The sequence below is a fragment of the Sinocyclocheilus rhinocerous genome, unplaced genomic scaffold (assembly GCF_001515625.1).
Source record: "Sinocyclocheilus rhinocerous isolate Xijiao unplaced genomic scaffold, SAMN03320098_v1.1 scaffold525, whole genome shotgun sequence".
Taxonomy (NCBI): Eukaryota; Metazoa; Chordata; class Actinopteri; order Cypriniformes; family Cyprinidae; genus Sinocyclocheilus; species Sinocyclocheilus rhinocerous.
The window spans coordinates 340,570-358,958 of NW_015629037.1; the positions used below are offsets into that span (position 1 = coordinate 340,570).

The 18,389-nt window shown below is 34.5% G+C and overlaps 2 protein-coding genes across 2 annotated transcripts in view; both read right to left on the reverse strand.

Annotated features, from left to right (window-relative positions):
* Positions 1-761: 761 nt before the first annotated feature.
* thbs3b (thrombospondin 3b) lies at positions 762-16,007 on the reverse strand. Its single transcript, XM_016550368.1, has 23 exons — positions 15,969-16,007; positions 10,894-11,149; positions 10,522-10,775; positions 9,421-9,523; positions 8,627-8,653; positions 8,434-8,516; positions 8,126-8,177; positions 7,868-8,016; positions 6,636-6,773; positions 6,475-6,549; positions 6,198-6,350; positions 5,858-5,968; positions 5,431-5,538; positions 5,105-5,264; positions 4,902-5,020; positions 4,176-4,228; positions 3,773-3,966; positions 3,274-3,452; positions 3,086-3,134; positions 2,745-2,941; positions 1,899-2,071; positions 1,644-1,783; positions 762-1,519 (listed from the first exon to the last, which is right to left on the reverse strand). Exons 1-23 carry the CDS (start codon positions 16,005-16,007, stop codon positions 1,464-1,466), a joined length of 2,868 nt encoding a protein of 955 aa, XP_016405854.1. The 3' UTR covers positions 762-1,463.
* Positions 16,008-16,720: 713 nt separating this feature from the next.
* The window catches only part of LOC107738601 (metaxin-1-like), a 15,499-nt gene continuing 13,830 nt past the window's right edge, over positions 16,721-18,389 (reverse strand). The window contains exon 7 of the mRNA XM_016550369.1: positions 16,721-17,396. Within this exon, the coding sequence (XP_016405855.1) occupies positions 17,185-17,396 (212 nt within the window). The 3' untranslated portion in view covers positions 16,721-17,184. The remainder of the gene's footprint in view (positions 17,397-18,389) is intronic.

The following is an 18,389-nucleotide window of genomic DNA, read 5'->3' on the forward strand; positions in this document are numbered from 1 at the left end:
GACAGACTTTGCGATTGCACAGACAAGCTGAAAGACTTGTTGTTTTCTGCGGTGTTGTAGCATTCAGTTGTACGCTGCCCTCTAGTGGTCAAATGCCAGAAGGTCTAAACATCTATAGACTTGTGACTTGGATTTGAACTGGCTGGTAGCAGGCATTGCTTTCTCTGCTCTACAGAATGAGAGAATAACTATGTATGTATGAGACAACCTAGATGCTTACTTATTTGAAACATTTAGACGACAATCTCAAAATAGCCAAAACGTGCTCTCCCACTTGTTGTTGAATTTGTATTTCATCATAGCCATACGTACATACATAATCAGAAATAAGAAACATTACGTCCCTAACATTAACCTTATTATTTCTCTGGGTTCCTGTCCCAGTGACATTAGCCCCATGAAACCATGTGATCTCAGTCAAACAACAAGCCAGTTGTAAAATAGTTATGTTCAAATAGACTAGTTGGAGCAAAAATGTTCCTCATGACCCAATATCATAGACTGACCTCATTCGACTGCTGTGATCATTTTATACACAATCACCGATTTTATCTTTTGTGTGGGTTAAGAGGAAAAACATTCAGATATGACATTTTGTGACAGCATCTATTTATGAACCAGACATGAACCCCGTGCCAGCTAACCTCCATCAATCACATTACATGAACACACTGGATAGCCTAAGACTAAGAGTGCATAAATCATAATATATATATATATATATATATGTGTGTGAATTCTATTTTAGTTTGTTGCTGGCATTCTCTCGTCTTGCTTATACTGCTGTGGCTCCTAATCTCACACCATGGCTAACCACCAAATTGTTTATGTCTGGGCTAAATCATACGAATACTCCTGTTATGCATTTTTCTAAACGCCCTTATTTATTTTCTTCAGTAAAGTTTTGTGCCACACTGTGGCAGATATGTAGTAGAGCACTGTCCATGGTACTGAAATGACCAAAATAACCTCACAATCATAGTCTCTTTGGATGAAAGAGGCTTTATGAGGACCTGGATGGGAAAACCATGAGAAAATGGCTCAATCACTGAATCAAGACAACACGACTGTGCACATTTATCATGGACAAATGTCTATGGACACTTTTTTATGAACATATTTGCAAGCCGCCAAATTCAGTCAACTTATTTAGTCATTTTTATTGCCTGTATTATTTTACAACCTTATTAATTGCTTTTAAATCTTTACAACATTTATTCCATTAGCTTTATATTTTAGGGTTTGTTGATTCTCACCCAAATAGCACAGTAAAACATTTTTCTTATACCACACCATAATACTCATGATGGTGCACAATGCAAACGTGTGCTGTGTAGTGTATAATTTTGATACTCTTCAGAATTTCAAAAGATAAAAAACTAATTTCAATCGTTATCTCATCCTACCTCTCTGAACACACATAAAAACATAAACACACATAGCTTCTTGAGATGAGGGGATGCTTATGTCCTCACATTCATCTGCTTCTGGTACAGCATAAAGTCATCTGGAATAGAATCTGTGCAATATACAAAAAGGGAGTTAATCTGAGACACTCAAACACTGTATTGAGCTGCATGTTCAAACAGCTGTCAAATTGACCCTCAAGATGCTCAGAATGCATCCCAAATCATGCTACTAACCATTGCATCTATAGCCGAGATTAGACCATATGACGTTCTCCTGAGAGAAGCAGAAGACGCCCAGCCGCCCTCCTCTCATAGTTGTGTCTATCAGGACTCCTGAATCTGCCACCAGTGCTGTACCTTCATACAATCTTAATCTACACCATAGATATAGAGAATCTAGTCAAACTCTATACAATTTTTCCAAGTTTTAGTAGTAAGCAGTACTTGTTTTGTGTATCTCTTAAAGTTTAAAGTCAGATTAGCTCTCACCGTATATAGCCCACGTGTGGGCGGTGAGTGAGGTGCCAGCGATAGGAAGTTCTGTCCTTCCAACCCACATTCCTTGGGTCCTTCCAGAGCAAAGTAACTTCCCCTGGTGTGTCTCCTGTGTGCCACAGGGCATTACGCAGATACTCACCAGGACCTGTACGAGACTTCACTGCCTGGAAGAGTGAGGTAAAAAGAGAGACTGGGTGATGTTAGTAAAACTTTTAAACATGAATATCTACATGTATACACTACTTTTATATACTATACTTTTAAAATTAGCAAGATTTGTTTTTAAGGGGAATTCATACTTTCGTTCATCAAGGATGCTGAATAAGTTGATAAAATGTGACAGTTAAGATTTTAAAATATTTTTAACTTTCCAGTACATCAAAGAATTAAAAAAAAAAACTGTATTTTGTGGTTTCCACAAAAATATGAAGTAGCACAACTGGTTTCAACACTGATACTAATAATCAGAAATGTTTCTTGAGCAGCAAATCAGCATATTAGAATGATATCTGAAGGATCATGTGACACGGAAGACTGGAGTAATGATTCTGAAAATTCAGCTTTGATCACAGGAATAAATTACATCTTAAATATACTATGTCCCAATCCCATTTTGCTCTCTTTTTCTCCACATTCCTGTCTCACATTCTTAAAAATGCAACACGTTTGACATTTCTGCAATCCAATGCTTTATTTATCTGCCACAATAATATACTTTCCTTGCTTTGCTTTTCTCAGCAAGTATTCACATTTAATTGAGATTACACTGCATATCATGTGCATAGTTCGATTACATATTTTAAACAATTTCAATGTGTATTTTGCGTTTCCTCTCACCTTAAGCTGTAGTCCAGGCTGAGCTGAGGCTTTGAAAGGTAAATTCTGCCAATACGTCTGTTCTGTCTGTTTCCACAACACCACATAGAAGCTGGAAGAGTCCTGATAGCCAAAGATGAATCCCACATAATCATCATCAGTGGCTGTGTTCACATGGATTGTTCCCTCAAAATCAACACCATTAAATGCCGTGTAGCCTAAATAAAGAATAAAGAGGTTAATACAGCCGTTGAGACACAGAGATATATATATCAACCTGTTGGAAGTGAAGTAAATGTAAAAATCACAAATGCCAATGTTGATTTTATGGAGTCTCTATGAAAATGTGTTTACGTACGTACCCACAGCCAAACCAGGGTCGCTGTTCATGGTCTGCACAATCTCCATTCCCTAAAAAAAACACCAAAGCTGTTGTACAATACTTCACAGACATTGGCAACAATGTGCACAACAGTGTAGTAAAAGCTCAGAGACTAGCTGATAAAATAAAAGCCCAAAATTATAAAGTAAATGATAATTTAATGATCACCTTATTCAGTACCACCCAGTTGGGGTCGATCTGAGCATCTCCTTCCGGGTCGAGAATGACTGTCTGAAATGCCCTGAAATCTGTCATAGTGACCTCTGCACTTTCAGGGCATGCATCCAACAAGTCAGTCACCTTATCATTGTCAAAGTCTGTCTCACACATGTCACCAACCCCATTAGCTGATGGGAGAGAAGGTATGAAACAAACATGTTCATTTCTAGATTGGGTCAGTAAGACAGTAAATAAATATGTTATAGTTGTAAGGTGTCTTTGGAAAAGAATATTAGTATACCGGTTACTGCATACTATTTTAATTTTTTTTAATGAAAGTCTGCGAAACAGCACACATTATGTATGGTCCAGAAATAAAAAGTTGTCATTTGTTTTAATCAAATTGTGTGTTCACTCCAGTCAAACTGTATTAACTCCAGAAGTCAGAGATATTACTTTTAGCAGTATGCTAGTATGCTTTTCCAAAATGCAGAATTAAGAATCAGACCATCAGTATCTTTTTGACTGGGGTTGGGAACAAGTCTGCAGTTATCTGGGCCGGGAGGAAGGATATCTGGAATCCCATCATTGTCATCATCATCATCACACTCGTCCCCGATGCCATCATTATCTGAGTCCAGCTGAGAACTGTTGGGTACTTCAGGGCAGTTATCCCGTGTGTCCTGATATCCATCACCATCCCTACACACAGAGAATCATTTTCACTAGAGCTTTAAAGAATGAATGACAAGCGGATTTTGCTGAGTAATGAATCTCACCGCAAAAAGAACATTGAAACTGACATACACCAAAAGGAAACTAACTTAAATCAAGTATAACACTTTGAGAACAGTAAAAATCATTATACCTGTTCTTGGGTAAAATAAGTATTTATTTACACAGGTACTTACATGTCCTTATTTGTATCACATACATCTCCCACCAAATCGTTGTCCATATCTGACTGCAAAAACAGCAAAATATGGAAATGAATCATTGAATTTGAAAAGCAGTGTGGTTGGAGTACCTGTCCCTTTGCCTTCACTGACTCAAGTGCCACTACTTGTTCAAAATCCAATCAACTTTATTTTATTTATCATTTATGTGCCTTTTAATAATACTTATGGAAGAAATGTTGTTCTTGGTACATTTAACATGATGTCATTCAAGTGCTCACCTCTTGTTAGCTCAAAAACAGCAGTTAACCCTAACATGAACTACTGTATCTGTAATTATAAAATCAAACATTTCTGATTTATTGATTGGTCAATCATGAATGATTTGTCTTGAGAAATATGATCAAAGTTTGCTTAAGTAGACGTGTTGTGGAACTTGTACTTCATGTGACAGCATTTAGATTATCGGGGTGCCACAAGGTTCAGTGCTTGGACCTCTGCTTTACTCAATATACACAACCTCACTGGGCACTATCATAAAAGCTTCATCTACTATGGCAACTACACAGATGATACAGTTTTACATCATTCCAACCTGATGACCCCACTAGTTCAGCATGTATCTCTTCCTGCCTTTTTTTAGACATCTCAACCTACATGATGGACCTTCCGCTTTGTCCTTAGAGGCACCCCCTTTTCCCTTCCCTACCCTTTTGCGTTAAGTACTTCTCTTTGTCTAACCTGCAATGGATCGTTGACCTCAGGACAGCTGTCGCACGCGTCTCCCACACCATCTGCATCTCGGTCTGTCTGCATGGGGTTGGGTATCTTAGGACAGTTATCCAACACGTTAGGGATGCCTGTAAAAAAATAAAGTGGTGAAAACAGATGATGTGGTACAATGCTGTAAAACCACAGAACAGATTAAAGTGAATGGGACTGACCATCTCCATCAATATCATTGTCACAGATGTCTCCCTTGCCATTGCTATCAGTATCAAGCTGATCTCCATTGGGAACGTTGGGGCAGTTATCACAAGCGTCGCCATAGGAGTCTGTGTCAGAGTTCTGCTGGTCCTTATTGGGCACCAGACGACAGTTGTCCTGCAAAATTTAAATAGCTACTGCTTAAGAATGTGTCATTATGAAGAACTTGTTTCTACATAAATAAAAAAAATACATTTTGAAGGACATCAACCCAAGTGAAAACAGTTTGGTATCCAATGATTGTTCAAATATTTTTACAATTCTTCACAACTTGATCAGCAACCTCAACATTTTTAATTCCATCTCCGTCTGCATCCTCGTCACATTGATCACCAATCCCATCTCCATCAGTGTCCTCTTGCCCAGAGTTTGGGGTATTTGCACAGTTGTCCTGCACAGGGATATTCAATTTATTATTATTATTCAAGGAATATTAAATTTTATATGCATATTATACCAAAATTGTTAAGAAATCACAACAGAAATTAAAGTATATGTGTATTGCTGAAGGAAGGCTGTCATCAGTTAAGCAGAAAACCATTAAAGCAATTAATTGGACAAAATTCATGAAAAGTCATGTTACTTTTTTAACGCATAAAACCTACTTGCAATCCAATTTGACAGGTGCTATTTGGACTGCTATTACGCTGCAACATGCAATTAATTCTTAGTGAATTCCCTCTTAAAATCCCTGTAAAATGAGTATGTACCGCTCTGCAGTGTTTGTCATTGTCAATGCATGGAAGAGGCCCATCAGGGTAACCATCAATGTCTGAGTCTGGACCACAGGTGTTCCCATTACCTGCCCAGCCAACGTTACACTGCAAGACACAAAATTAAGAGAAAAATCTGCCATTTGGACAATTCTGGGTTGTTCTTTTTGAGCTTTTTTAAAAGAAGCAAATAAGTAATGCAAAACATTACAAGAAAACAAGAATTTGTTGTCTCACTTAAGAGCTGCATGTACTTGTACACAAATGCAAGATTTTGGATTCAACATTTGCAAGTAGGAAATGATCTGGCTTTATTATGAAGTTTTTAGAGTCTCACCACACAGGAAATGTCACTGTTGCGGCCCATCATACAGTGTGCATTCACATCACAGGGGTTATAGCCCAGAGTTTCACACGTCCTCCTTGCAAAACAGCCTGCAGTCTGATTACCCACAAATCCAGCTTTACACTGGCCACACTTGAACGATCCCTATAAAAAGAGAGCAGTCAGTTTGGTAGTAGTACATTCATGTTTCATCACTTATGGCTGCTCTGCTTGACTTGCCGATTCTAGTGCTTTTTAATTTATATGCAAATTTTGACAGTTTACTCACCACAGTATTTATACAGACTGAGTTGGGCACACAGGCACCAGAGTGCTCAGCGCACTCATCAATATCAACACATTCCTGAAAAAATAAACAACATTCACACAGTAAAAGCCTATTCACTTCGATGTAAAATTCTGTTGTAATTGAATTTTGATACTTTTTACCTGCTTGTGGCTCTTGGCAAACTCAACACCAACCCCCCTGAGTGTTGGACCAGTGAATCCTATGGGACAGGACTCACAGGTGAAGCCTTTAGCTGTGTTCACACACAACTCTGCAGAAAAACAGGGCTGAGCAGTACACTAGGACAAAGAGAGATATTGCGAAAAATTGTTTTGAATTATATTGAATGTTCACTTGTAGTGTATTTCAAATCTTAAAAATATATTAAAAATGTACTTAGATGATATGATATTAATTAAAGGGGTCATATGATGCGATTTCATTTTTTCCTTTCTCTTTAGAGTGTTACAAGCTCTTGGTGCATAAAGAAGATCTGTAAAGTTGCAAAGACTAAAGTCTCAAATCCAAAGAGACACTTACAGAGAGGACACTTTTATGTTTCTTAACACACCTAAAAGTGCACTTTGTAATAATGTCAAATTAAGTTTTACTTTAAAATACATTTTAAATGTTTACTAAAGCACATGTTAAGTACTTGATTATAATTTTAACGGTAATATTCAGTATTACATTTAAAGTTAAAGGGGTCCTATTATGCTTTTTCACTTTTTCAACTTTAGTTAGTCTGTAATGTTGCTGTTTGAGCATAAAAAAGATCTGCAAAGTTACAAAGCTCAAAGTCCACTTCAAAAGGAGATATTTTATTTAACAGAAATCACTTTTCAAAAACTACAACGAACGACTCGTTTGGACTACAACGCAATATTTTAAATGTACTAAAATGAAAGTTAATTGTTTCAAATGTCTACTAACATTTAAATATATGAAATACAATTTTCAATAGAAATGACATTAAATTTAAATGTAGTTTTTTTTCAGTACATTCAGCAGTAGACTGTATCCATATTTCAAAGAAAATAGAAGTAATTATGAAATTACATGTAAAGATGTATTTAAGTCCTACTTAAGTGGGTCAAAAAACCAAACTAAAATTCAGCTAACTGCATTCAATATAATGTAACAGTATAATTTAATTGTAATGAACAGACAATACAGTGTCGAAACACATTACACTCAATTTGCATATAAGTATACTATAAAGTCCATTAATTCTGTAATAAGTACTCTTTTTAAAAGTACTTTTTTACAGGGGCATGACTCAGGTAATAAAATTATAATAAATAATATATAATAATAAAAATAATAATAGAAAAATAATTTTAAAAAAATAATAGAAAAATAATAATAATAATAATATGCTGTCTGCAGGAACCTCATCAATGTCCTGGCAGTGTGTTCCATTTCCAGTCATGCCCTCTGGACAGGGGCCGCACTGATATCCTGGGTACATCGTGCTCTCCATGCAGCTCACAGCGTTATAGCAGGGGTTAGGATGACATCGGGACTGAGGCTCATGGAATCCTGATAAACAGAGAGACACACATACAGATTACCCTTATATCACAACAATCTTCAGACATGTTTATCAAAACATGATCTGCCATCTCCAAGCTCTTACTCCATCCCTTACCACACACTTGACATTCAAGAATGGTGTTTCTGATGAGAGACATCTCTTTTGTCTGAAAACACATCAAAGTAGAAAGAATTCAATTTGATAAAATGCAATGTCCCAATTAAAAACAGAAGTATGTAATAAAATATATATCCTCCAATCCAAGCGTAATATGCAGAGACAACTATAGTTAAGTGATTTGTGAAAACTATTCCTGTGAGCCACATGATCTCATATTCAATTATAGGGCTGATGAAGATATCTAAACCTGTTCCTATTTTCATCCTCATTCATTCATTCCTCTCTCTATGGTGTTCTCTTACCTGTTCTCTGATATCCTCTCTCATCTCTCCCATGATCTGGTTAAAGATGATCAACTGTCCGATCAGAGCTTTGGTGTGATCACCTGGCCACATGAGAGGCTCTTTTTATTATCACAGAAAAGCATTACAGGCATGAAAATAATTCAGCTGTAATAATACATTCACATATGATTGAATCTTTGTTGATATTTACCGAGGATGGCATTAATGTCACTGCCTACTGTAAAGAAACAACAGTCACATTTTATCGAAAGTTTCTAGTTCAAAAACAAATAAATATATTTATACTTCTGATCAAACGTTTGGGGTTGGTAAGATTTTTTTTTAATGTTTTTGAAAGAAGTCTTTCATGTTCACCAAGGTGGCATTTATTTGATCAAAAACACAGTAAAAACAGCAATATTTTAAAATATTGTTACAATTTGAAATAGCTGTTTTCTATGTGAATATGCTGTAAAATGTAATTTATTTCTGTTATGCTAAAGTTGAATTTTCAGCATCGTTACTCCAGTGTCACATGATCTTTCAGAAATCATTCTAATATGATGATTTGCTACTCAAGAAACATTTATGCTTATTATCAATGTTGAAAACAGTTGTTATGCTGCTTCATATTTTTGTGGCAACTGTGACACTTTTTCCAGGATTCTTTGAATCAAAAGAACATTATTTATTTGAAATTGAAATATTTTGTAACATAATAAATATCTTTACTGTCACTTTGATCCATTTTAAAGCATCCTTGCTTAATAAAAGTATTAAAAAATCCTACTGACCCAAACGTTTTTCTACAGTTTTTCCTCATTTTCAAAATGTATGAATTGTTTGTAGGAATAATATCTGTGGAATTTCTGCATTGCCACAAGAGGGCAGTATGATAACATGACACTGTTTGTAATGGAATATTATACTGAGCAGAATGTATTTTAAAATACAGTGTGTGAAAAACATTACAAGTTCTCCTTATGCTGTCAGAATAGTGTTTACCTGCATTGCTTATAGCTGAATCTCCTTGGAATGGACAGTCAATGAGAAGACCAGCTGTAGCCAGAGAGCCTCCGAGAGCTAGTTTAACAGACTCTACTGAACCCTAAAATATATACATATATGAAACATATTCAATACTAGCACATTTACATGCTTCCTCATCCCTCTTCTTACACACTTTAACACACTGACCTTCACACAGGCAAATTGACACCTATCATTTAAACAGAGCAGTCAGTCAGGTGATGCAAAATCAGACATCCATGGTCTGTTACAACAACGGTTGTACTAAACACATTTACTAGGATGTCTGCACAACTTTGCATATGTATATTGAAGACAACACTAATTAGATATTTACATTGGTTCATACAAATCTCTATGCAAGGTTGTGAGTGGTGGCTAAGGCAAATGGATTTGATTTAAAAGAGCCCACCTCTGAGTTTCTATGATATTTTGGTCTGTATGGCTTGAGTTGCTCTTTTTAAGTCTATGAGACTTTTCTAACCAGTTTTACTGTCTGCCAGCTCAAATAATTAAGTCACTTAAAAAGCACAAATCACACAATTTGAAATATCATTTATGAGGTGTGCATCTACTGTAAAGGGATAGTTCACCCAAAAATTTAAATTCTGTAATTTACTCATTCATCCACTGAAATTCCACATAACCAAAATTGTCACACATTAAAAAGTACAAAAAGATATTTTAGCGTACAGCATAATCCACATAAAGCCTAATCCATATTAGTGGCCTCTGAAGATGTATGAATAAAAGTCTAAATTAGATCTGTTCATCATATAAAGTGATCTCTTTAGACTTGGATTAAATTGCTCAGTTCTTATGGATTATGTTAACAATGTCTTTATAATATCAATGAACATTTTAAGTTTTAGTTGTGTGGACTTTCAATGGAAGGACAGAAATCTTTCAGGTTTCACTAAAAATATCTTCATTTGTGTTTTTCGAAAAGTCTTACAGGTTTAGAACATAAAGTATCATGACATGAACTATCCCTTTAAATTAGCTGTACAGTTACTTTGACTCACATTGACTGCATGACAAAAAAACGATCATAAATTGTTGACCTAAATGAATCACCTGTATCCTGGCATAAGATTTCTGTCCGGTGCGAACATCCACAGATTCTGCCTTTGATGGAAGCCCGACAAATGAAGGGAGGCCCTGAGCAGAGTCCACCAAACGGCAGTTTACATAAAGCTCTAGGTTTATGTGACTGCGTCTAAGTCCACTCATTCTGAGTATAAGTGATTGGGTGCGTCCCTCAGCGAGGACTGGGTTTTGTAAATTGACAGCATGAGCTTTTCCATCAGAGCGCAAGTATCGCACCAGTACTGAGGAGAGAAAGGAGAAGTGATCTTTCCAAAGACATGATTCATAAGCAAATATCGACTTATTGAGCACCTAATGACATTTGGGGAAATGTTAGCAAATGACCCAAAAAGAGCTTACATTTGTTGATCTTGCCTACAGCAGCAACCTCCAGGTATTTCTTGTTGTCCTCTTTATCATAGAGACCGAACAATACGCCGCCGAGTTTGGGTGGCAGCATGAAGGTGGAGGTGATGTACAGATCTCCTACCGTCTGCAGCGCTCCAGACAGACTCTCTATAGCTGCAGCTGTCTGACGTGCATCATGGAGCTCCAATACATTAATCACTGGAAGAAAGAGTACAGATTTTAAGGCTAAATCATATGCGCAGATAACCTGTGCAGTAAGATGTATGATTTTATGAACGAGAAACTTTTGGAGAATGCTTGAAAACACAAATCTGGACGGAGAGTGTTTTGAAATCAGGCTTCAAATCCAGACTAATGTTAATTACTGTATTTAGATTAATATATAGACATAGTATATTTGTCTGCTTCAGTCTGGTATTACTATATAGACAAATAGTCTGAATAGTAATAGTCTACTTTTTTCAAGTAACTAGTAAAGTAACACATAACTTTTTAATCTACAGTTACTTTGTCAAATAAGTAACTCCAGTTACTTTGTTTTCCCATTTATTGACTGTGACATGTGAACATGTCATAATGAATAAAAACAGTGAAATCCAAACTCAGAATGACACAAACCTGCCATAACTAAATATGTTAAATAACATATATATCCTTTATGTATTTAATCCCATTTGTCTTTGCTGCTGACCTCCGATTATCCAATTCTACCACATGAATAAGCAAACATTTAGATTTGTAAGACTTTACATAAACATAACATTTGTGTTTCACTTTTTTATTGCTGAAGAGTGTTGAACTTTCTTCTCCTGCGTCCTATTATTATATAACCTAACATGGTGATTTTTGGCTTCTCTCTAAACTCTACAGAGTTGTTGACTTTTAAGCAAGTGACCTTTTTCAAGTTACGGGAAATAATAATTAGAAAATTATTTTATTTGATTAGAGGCCTATTATATTCATGCTACAATGCATGCTGGGAACTCACAAACTCTTAACATTTCAGTATATAGTTCAATTTGAAATTCTTTGTTCAGAAACCTTTGACTAGTTGGGATAACTTTTGGGGGATTCTGTTGGTGAAACATGGGCTCTTATGTAATTTCATGTTCTTAGTATTTATGACTTAAAAGGTCCCATAAACTGGAAAATATGTAGCCTAGTTACTTTTACAGTGCAAGCCACAAACTAAACTGAAGCTGGCTCTATTCCTCTAGATAAAGGATATTTTACCTTTATTTCTTGTCCCTATAGTTCTACTGGTAGGCTATATGCAAAGCTTGTTAATGGAAGGAGGCACTTTCTTATTTTTACTTAATTGTTTTTATAAATATTTCTCTATATAAACATCATTCAGTCAATAATTTCTTGTGCAACTGAGTTTTATATATATATATATATATATATAACATTTTACATTTATATGCACTTTCATTCGAGGAAAGATGTGCAATAAAATAAAAAATTAACCAGAGTTACATGCCATAATAACAAATGCCCATTAAAAAAAATCTAGGGGGCAAATATTGCCCCTTAATAAATAGTTAATTTCTCACAATCAATGTTTGTATGGATAACAGCTTCCATTTACATGTCATTATCTCATTGTTCGAGCACTGACTGCGTCGCTGGGGGAAGCATGAAATGAGACAATAAAGGACAATTTGGGTTATGAATTAACGGTTTAACAGCACAACAACTAACCAGATGACCACTTTGTCACCAAGAATGTGAGAGCACTGAACTTTCAAATTATTGAGAAAATCGCCTTAAAAGTTGTCTAAATTAAGTTCTTAGCAATGCATAGCCTGTTACTAATCAAAAATTAAGTTTTGATATTCACTGTAGGAAAGTTTAAAAATATCTTCAAGGAACATGGTCTTTACTAAGTGAATGAATGAAAACACAACAACTTAGTGGTTAGCAGAGCTGGGTGTAACCAGTGTTGGGAAGGTTACTTTGGAAATGTAATGGGTTACAGATTACAAGTTACCCTACTTAAAATGTAATAAGTAGTGTAAAGCTATGACAGTAAACACGTACGTAAAGATTTGATTTCAAAAACGATATCATAGTTAATAAAATATTGACAATGCCTTGGGAAAAAAACTGTTAATCTTTAAAAAATTAAGCATAGCTATACATAAACCCATATAGGAAATAAGAGATATCGAATAAGCATGTTCTAAACTCCTGAAACATTGGTATTTTAGAGCAGTCACTGCAATTTATGAAAGAAATCAATTAAATCTGTATGTTGGGGGTGTGTGTGAAAAAAAGCAGATGTAACCCCCTTTGTAATCCTTAACATTTTCATAAGTAACTGTAATTTAATTACACATTTTTTCTCAGTAAACTGTAACTGATTACAATTACTTTTATTTTGTAATTAAATTACGTAATTCCGTTACATGTAACTAGTTACTCCCCAACACTGGTAGTAACAGATTACATGTAATCTGGATTACATAATCAGATTCCAAAAATTAAGTACATGTAATTAGATTAAATTACATTTTAAAATACTCGTAATCAGAGTACAGTTACTTTTTTTATGTATTGCATGATTACATATTATTTACACAATAGCAATAAATTATTCATAATTTATTGATTCTCCTTAATTCCTCTTTTTCACCTTTTAAATGTTCCTTTCTAAAATAGCCTGCCACTTATATACACTCAGAAAGTCTTTCAGTTTTGTGGACATTCACACAGAGACCAGTCACTAGTCAGGTGGCTAAACATTTGACCACTGGATTTACAAAAATCATTTAAGGTTTAAGAAGCGTTTCAACGTTGCATCAACTATGAACACATTAATTTTTCTCTGTATGTTATTTAACCATGTATTACTAAGTCTTTGGAAGGCTTTTGTCTTACAAACACATTAAAATGCACAAATTCACAAACTTTTTACTCATCTGATCCTCTTTCACCTAATATATTTACTTGAAGTACACCTGAGATATTAAAATAAATATTAAAAATATTAAGCATCACATCTGCATGTTCATTGGTTCTCTGATGTTGGTTATGGTCACATGACATGTAGGTAAACAAATCAAATATTTCATTTTCTCAGTAAGTTTTTTATTTTGATTGATTTTAAAATGATTTAACATTTTTATGATTTAATTAAAGCCCCTTCAGTCCAACACTGGTAGCAACAGATTACATGTAATCTGGATTACATAATCAGATTCCAAAAATTAAGTACATGTAATTAGATTAAATTACATTTTAAAATACTCGTAATCAGAGTAGTTACTTTTTTTATGTATTGCATGATTACATATTATTTACACAATAGCAATAAATTATTCATAATTTATTGATTCTCCTTAATTCCTCTTTTTCACCTTTTAAATGTTCCTTTCTAAAATAGCCTGCCACTTATATACACTCAGAAAGTCTTTCAGTTTTGTGGACATTCACACAGAGACCAGTCACTAGTCAGGTGGCTAAACATTTGACCACTGGATTTACAAAAATCATTTCAGGTTTAAGAAGTGTTTCAACGTTGCATCAACTATGAACACATTCATTTTTCTCTGTAGGTTATTTAACCATGTATTACTAAGTCTTTGGAAGGCTTTTGTCTTACAAACACATTAAAATGCACAAATTCACAAACTTTTTACTCATCTGATCCTCTTTCACCTAATATATTTACTTGAAGTACACCTGAGATATTAAAATAAATATTAAAAATATTAAGCATCACATCTGCATGTTCATTGGTTCTCTGATGTTGGTTATGGTCACATGACATGTAGGTAAACAAATCAAATATTTCATTTTCTCAGTAAGTTTTTTATTTTGATTGATTTTAAAATGATTTAACATTTTTATGATTTAATTAAAGCCCCTTCAGTTCCTTCACAAACCCCAGTTTGGGAAACTTTGACCTAATGTAATGTTTAATGTACTTCATGTTGTCAATAACAACAAATGGAATATATTTTCCTACTTTCTTTCTTTATATTTTTATATCAATATAGCCAATATAGTACAAGTTTGTCCTATTTAAATCAATGTAATAAACGAGTTAGGTCAAAAGTAATCTAAAAGTAGTCTGATTATATTACCTAAAATGTGTAATAGTTACTAACTACAATTTTTGTCATGTAATTTGGAATCAGTAACGGATTACAATTTGTAAGTAAGCTACCCAGCTCTGGTGGTTAGCCATCAATTAAAACGTTGTAATATTTTAACAGGGATGTTGCTAGCTAGGAGGCCCAATGCAATAAACTGCACAAGGGGTCCAGAAAACCTAGCAACTGCATTTTAGGACCTTTTTTTTCGGGACGGGGCAGAGACAAGTGTGTGTACATTCTTGACTTGACTAATTTGGAAATGCCTAAATGTAATTACATTACAAACCTTATTGGATGAATCTGCATATGCTGTATGGACATATGAACATAGGTGTCCTCTTAGTCACCACATCCACTAAAATCTGCAAGCCAGAAGGTCATCAAATAGCCTACCTTTTACCCTTTTTTATCATTTGAAACCTAACAAACTTTATGAAATATGCTCCTTTGAGTGTTCTCCTTCTGTAAAACACGTGCCACTTAGTTTAAGTTTCAACGCAACTTCCTAATCATGACAAAAATGGTTTAGTAACAGCTTTGCCATCGATTGGTTCAACCAAACTGAGAGTAACCTTGGTTGACCCACCGCAGCGGTAGCTATACTGACATTTGAAACACTCTCACGTTACATACAAAACACAGACATCTCAAAACTCAAACTAAATGTTGAACTTTACACTAAACAGCAGCATAATTGGAACAAGCCAACCAGAAAGAATTTCGATCAAGATTCATCCTAAGATTATAGACCAATAATAAAGTTAAACACATGCAAGCTGTGTAAACAACCCTCTTATCCTATGATATTGAACACACTGATGACCTGATTCTTGTTCTTAATGCTGAAAGAATCCAGAAAAGACTTCCAACTGAGTGCTTTGTTGTTATAACGGTTAAATACTGCTACGGTACAGTACCTTTCTATTATTTATAGACTAAATACAGAAGATGAACAGCATGTACCAAACCAAACATTGCGCAATAAATGTGGAATCCTGTCATGATTTAACAGTTGCGCCAGTGACTGACAGTAAAGTTGTTTTGTGGAAAGCTCTTTGAGAAGGTTCAGCCCAGTGAGACATAGGGCAGGTCTGGCCTCAGAGAAACACAATGGACGACCCCAGTGTGCCTTGGGTTTCCAGTGAGAGACTGGGACAGCTGTATAATGGCCACAGACTCTGACTTAACTGCAATGTTTGGCATGAAATAATAAAGTTCTCCGCAGCGGTTCTCAGGAGAGCTTTAAAATCTGGCTGATTTATAAAGCTTTGAGTCTCGAGAGGTCAAAGAGCTCCTAGATGGTTGGTTTAAGATAAGAAGTCTGACAAGTTTACTCTGCGTGATTTCTGCAATGCGTTGGAAACGTTAATATAGCTTGACAGCATGTTTAGTCTGCAGGACAGAATATCAGGTCACGGCACCAAATTAATGTAATATTTACAGCTTGTCTAAAAGTGTTAAAGCGTAATGGTGCAGCTGGTAATGTTTCTTCTGTATTCCTAATTTTCAGTCCAAGTTTCCCCTAACAAAAATTAACCTTGGTTTTACTACAAATAAAACCAAAAAAACATGTTTTTTGTAGTTAAACCACAGTAACCACAAATTAGCCATGGTTTTGCTACACTAACCGTAGTTTAACCATGTAAAACTGTGTTTATACAAATGGTAATCAATCTGCAAAAAAACATGGCTACTACACTTTTACTAAAATAAAACTATGGTTAATTTTCATAAGGGCCATGATGATGTATATAAGATGGATTGCTATGTGAAAAGTAGTACAGTAGCACAGACCAATTTTCTCATATTAGTGTTTGTCTTTTTAATATGTAAGATAAATGTTACCCAGATGTTAAATAAATGTTACCCAGTTTACTTGAATGCTGACCAGAAGATAAAACATTGACCTGAAAAGTCAAAATTTCTGCCTTGTGAGACCTGACAAAATGACAGATCACAACTATTATAGTAACAATTACATTAACAATAATTAAAAGCACCAATATGGGCTCGCTTGAGGCTCCATCAAGTGAGCGATTCTGTTAGAGCGCACACGTGCATGATGGGAGATTATAAAGAACTGAGGTAATAGTGTGTGCAGCTTCACTCTGAACGGCAGGTGAGCGCTAATGTGCGCTTGTTGTCCCTTGTGGCTCCCATCCCATGTTTTCTTCTTTATTTAGTCCTCGTCTTCATCATCCTCATCATCATGGCTGGAGTTCTTCAGCTGTGGCCGCTCACGCTTGATCGTAAGGATCCCGGTGAGGATGGCGTAACCCAGCATGGCTCCCACAGCAAACAGAGCAGACAGAATCTGGTTACGCCGCTTGTGGGGCTCGTTGCCGAAGTCGCTGCTATCAGGCGGAGCATGAATCTTGTGACCTGGGGCCTCTGAAAAGGAGAAGGCAAATTTAAATTTGGTTAGTTTCAGTGAAAAGGTTTAGGGTTAGTGGAGTCCCCTTTAAATGAACCAAGCTCAGACCCCTTTAAGCGGACCAAAAAGTTAACAGAATGAAAGGAACCCAGTTGTCTTTGCGTTCCCATTATACCAGGTCCAAAAAGATGGCTCAGATATCATTTGTTAATTTAGTTTTACTTTCCATTCACAACAATGTTTTTTTAGAACCATATTAAATTAAATTATCAATATTGTTAATAATAATAATAATAATAATAATAATAAATAAACAAATCCAATATATTTTTTTAAGTTTTGCATTAAATTTTGTATTATTTATATTATATTGATAATATTTACTACTTTCAATACTACTACTAATAATAATACAAATACAAAATAATGATCTTAATTTAATAAGTTTAATTTATTATTATTATAAAATAACCTTCTATATTAAACTATATTTTTATTATTATATTTATTAGAAGATATTATTAGATATTATTAGATAATAATGAGAAGATTATCAAAAGAAGAAGAAATTAAACTTATTAAATTAGGTTTACTTTAAGTTTAATTAAAGTAATATTACTTATAATATTTATACTACTAGTGCTACTAATACTCCTGCTATTACTTTATCATTGTTAATTTAATTTAATAAAACTGATCAAATTAAGTATTATTATTATTAATAAAACATTAAATAAAGGTAATTATTTCGTATTTTTAATTATATTATATTCATAATATTCATACTACTACTACTACTACTAATAATAATAATAATAATGATATAAGTATTATTATTATTATAATTATTATAATTACTAACCATAATAAATTAAATTGTTGTCACTGTAATTTTTTGGTACTACTATTTGTATTATATTCATAATATTTATACTTCTACTACTACTACTAATAACAACAATAACAATAATAAGTATTATTATTAATATTACTATTTTTTTTTTTTTTAA

What these genes read in the sequence shown, in the direction of transcription:
- thbs3b (XM_016550368.1), bottom strand. Translation starts at nt 16,007, where the DNA reads ATGACAGGATTCCACATTTATTGCGCAATGTTTGGTTTG. An exon ending in TGACATTAATGCCATCCTCG is followed by an intron (nt 8,517 to 8,626) that starts GTAAATATCAAC and finishes TCATGTGGCCAG; the next exon opens with GTGATCACACCAAAGCTCTG. An exon ending in CAGTCAAAAAGATACTGATG is followed by an intron (nt 3,453 to 3,772) that starts GTCTGATTCTTA and finishes CTCTCCCATCAG; the next exon opens with CTAATGGGGTTGGTGACATG.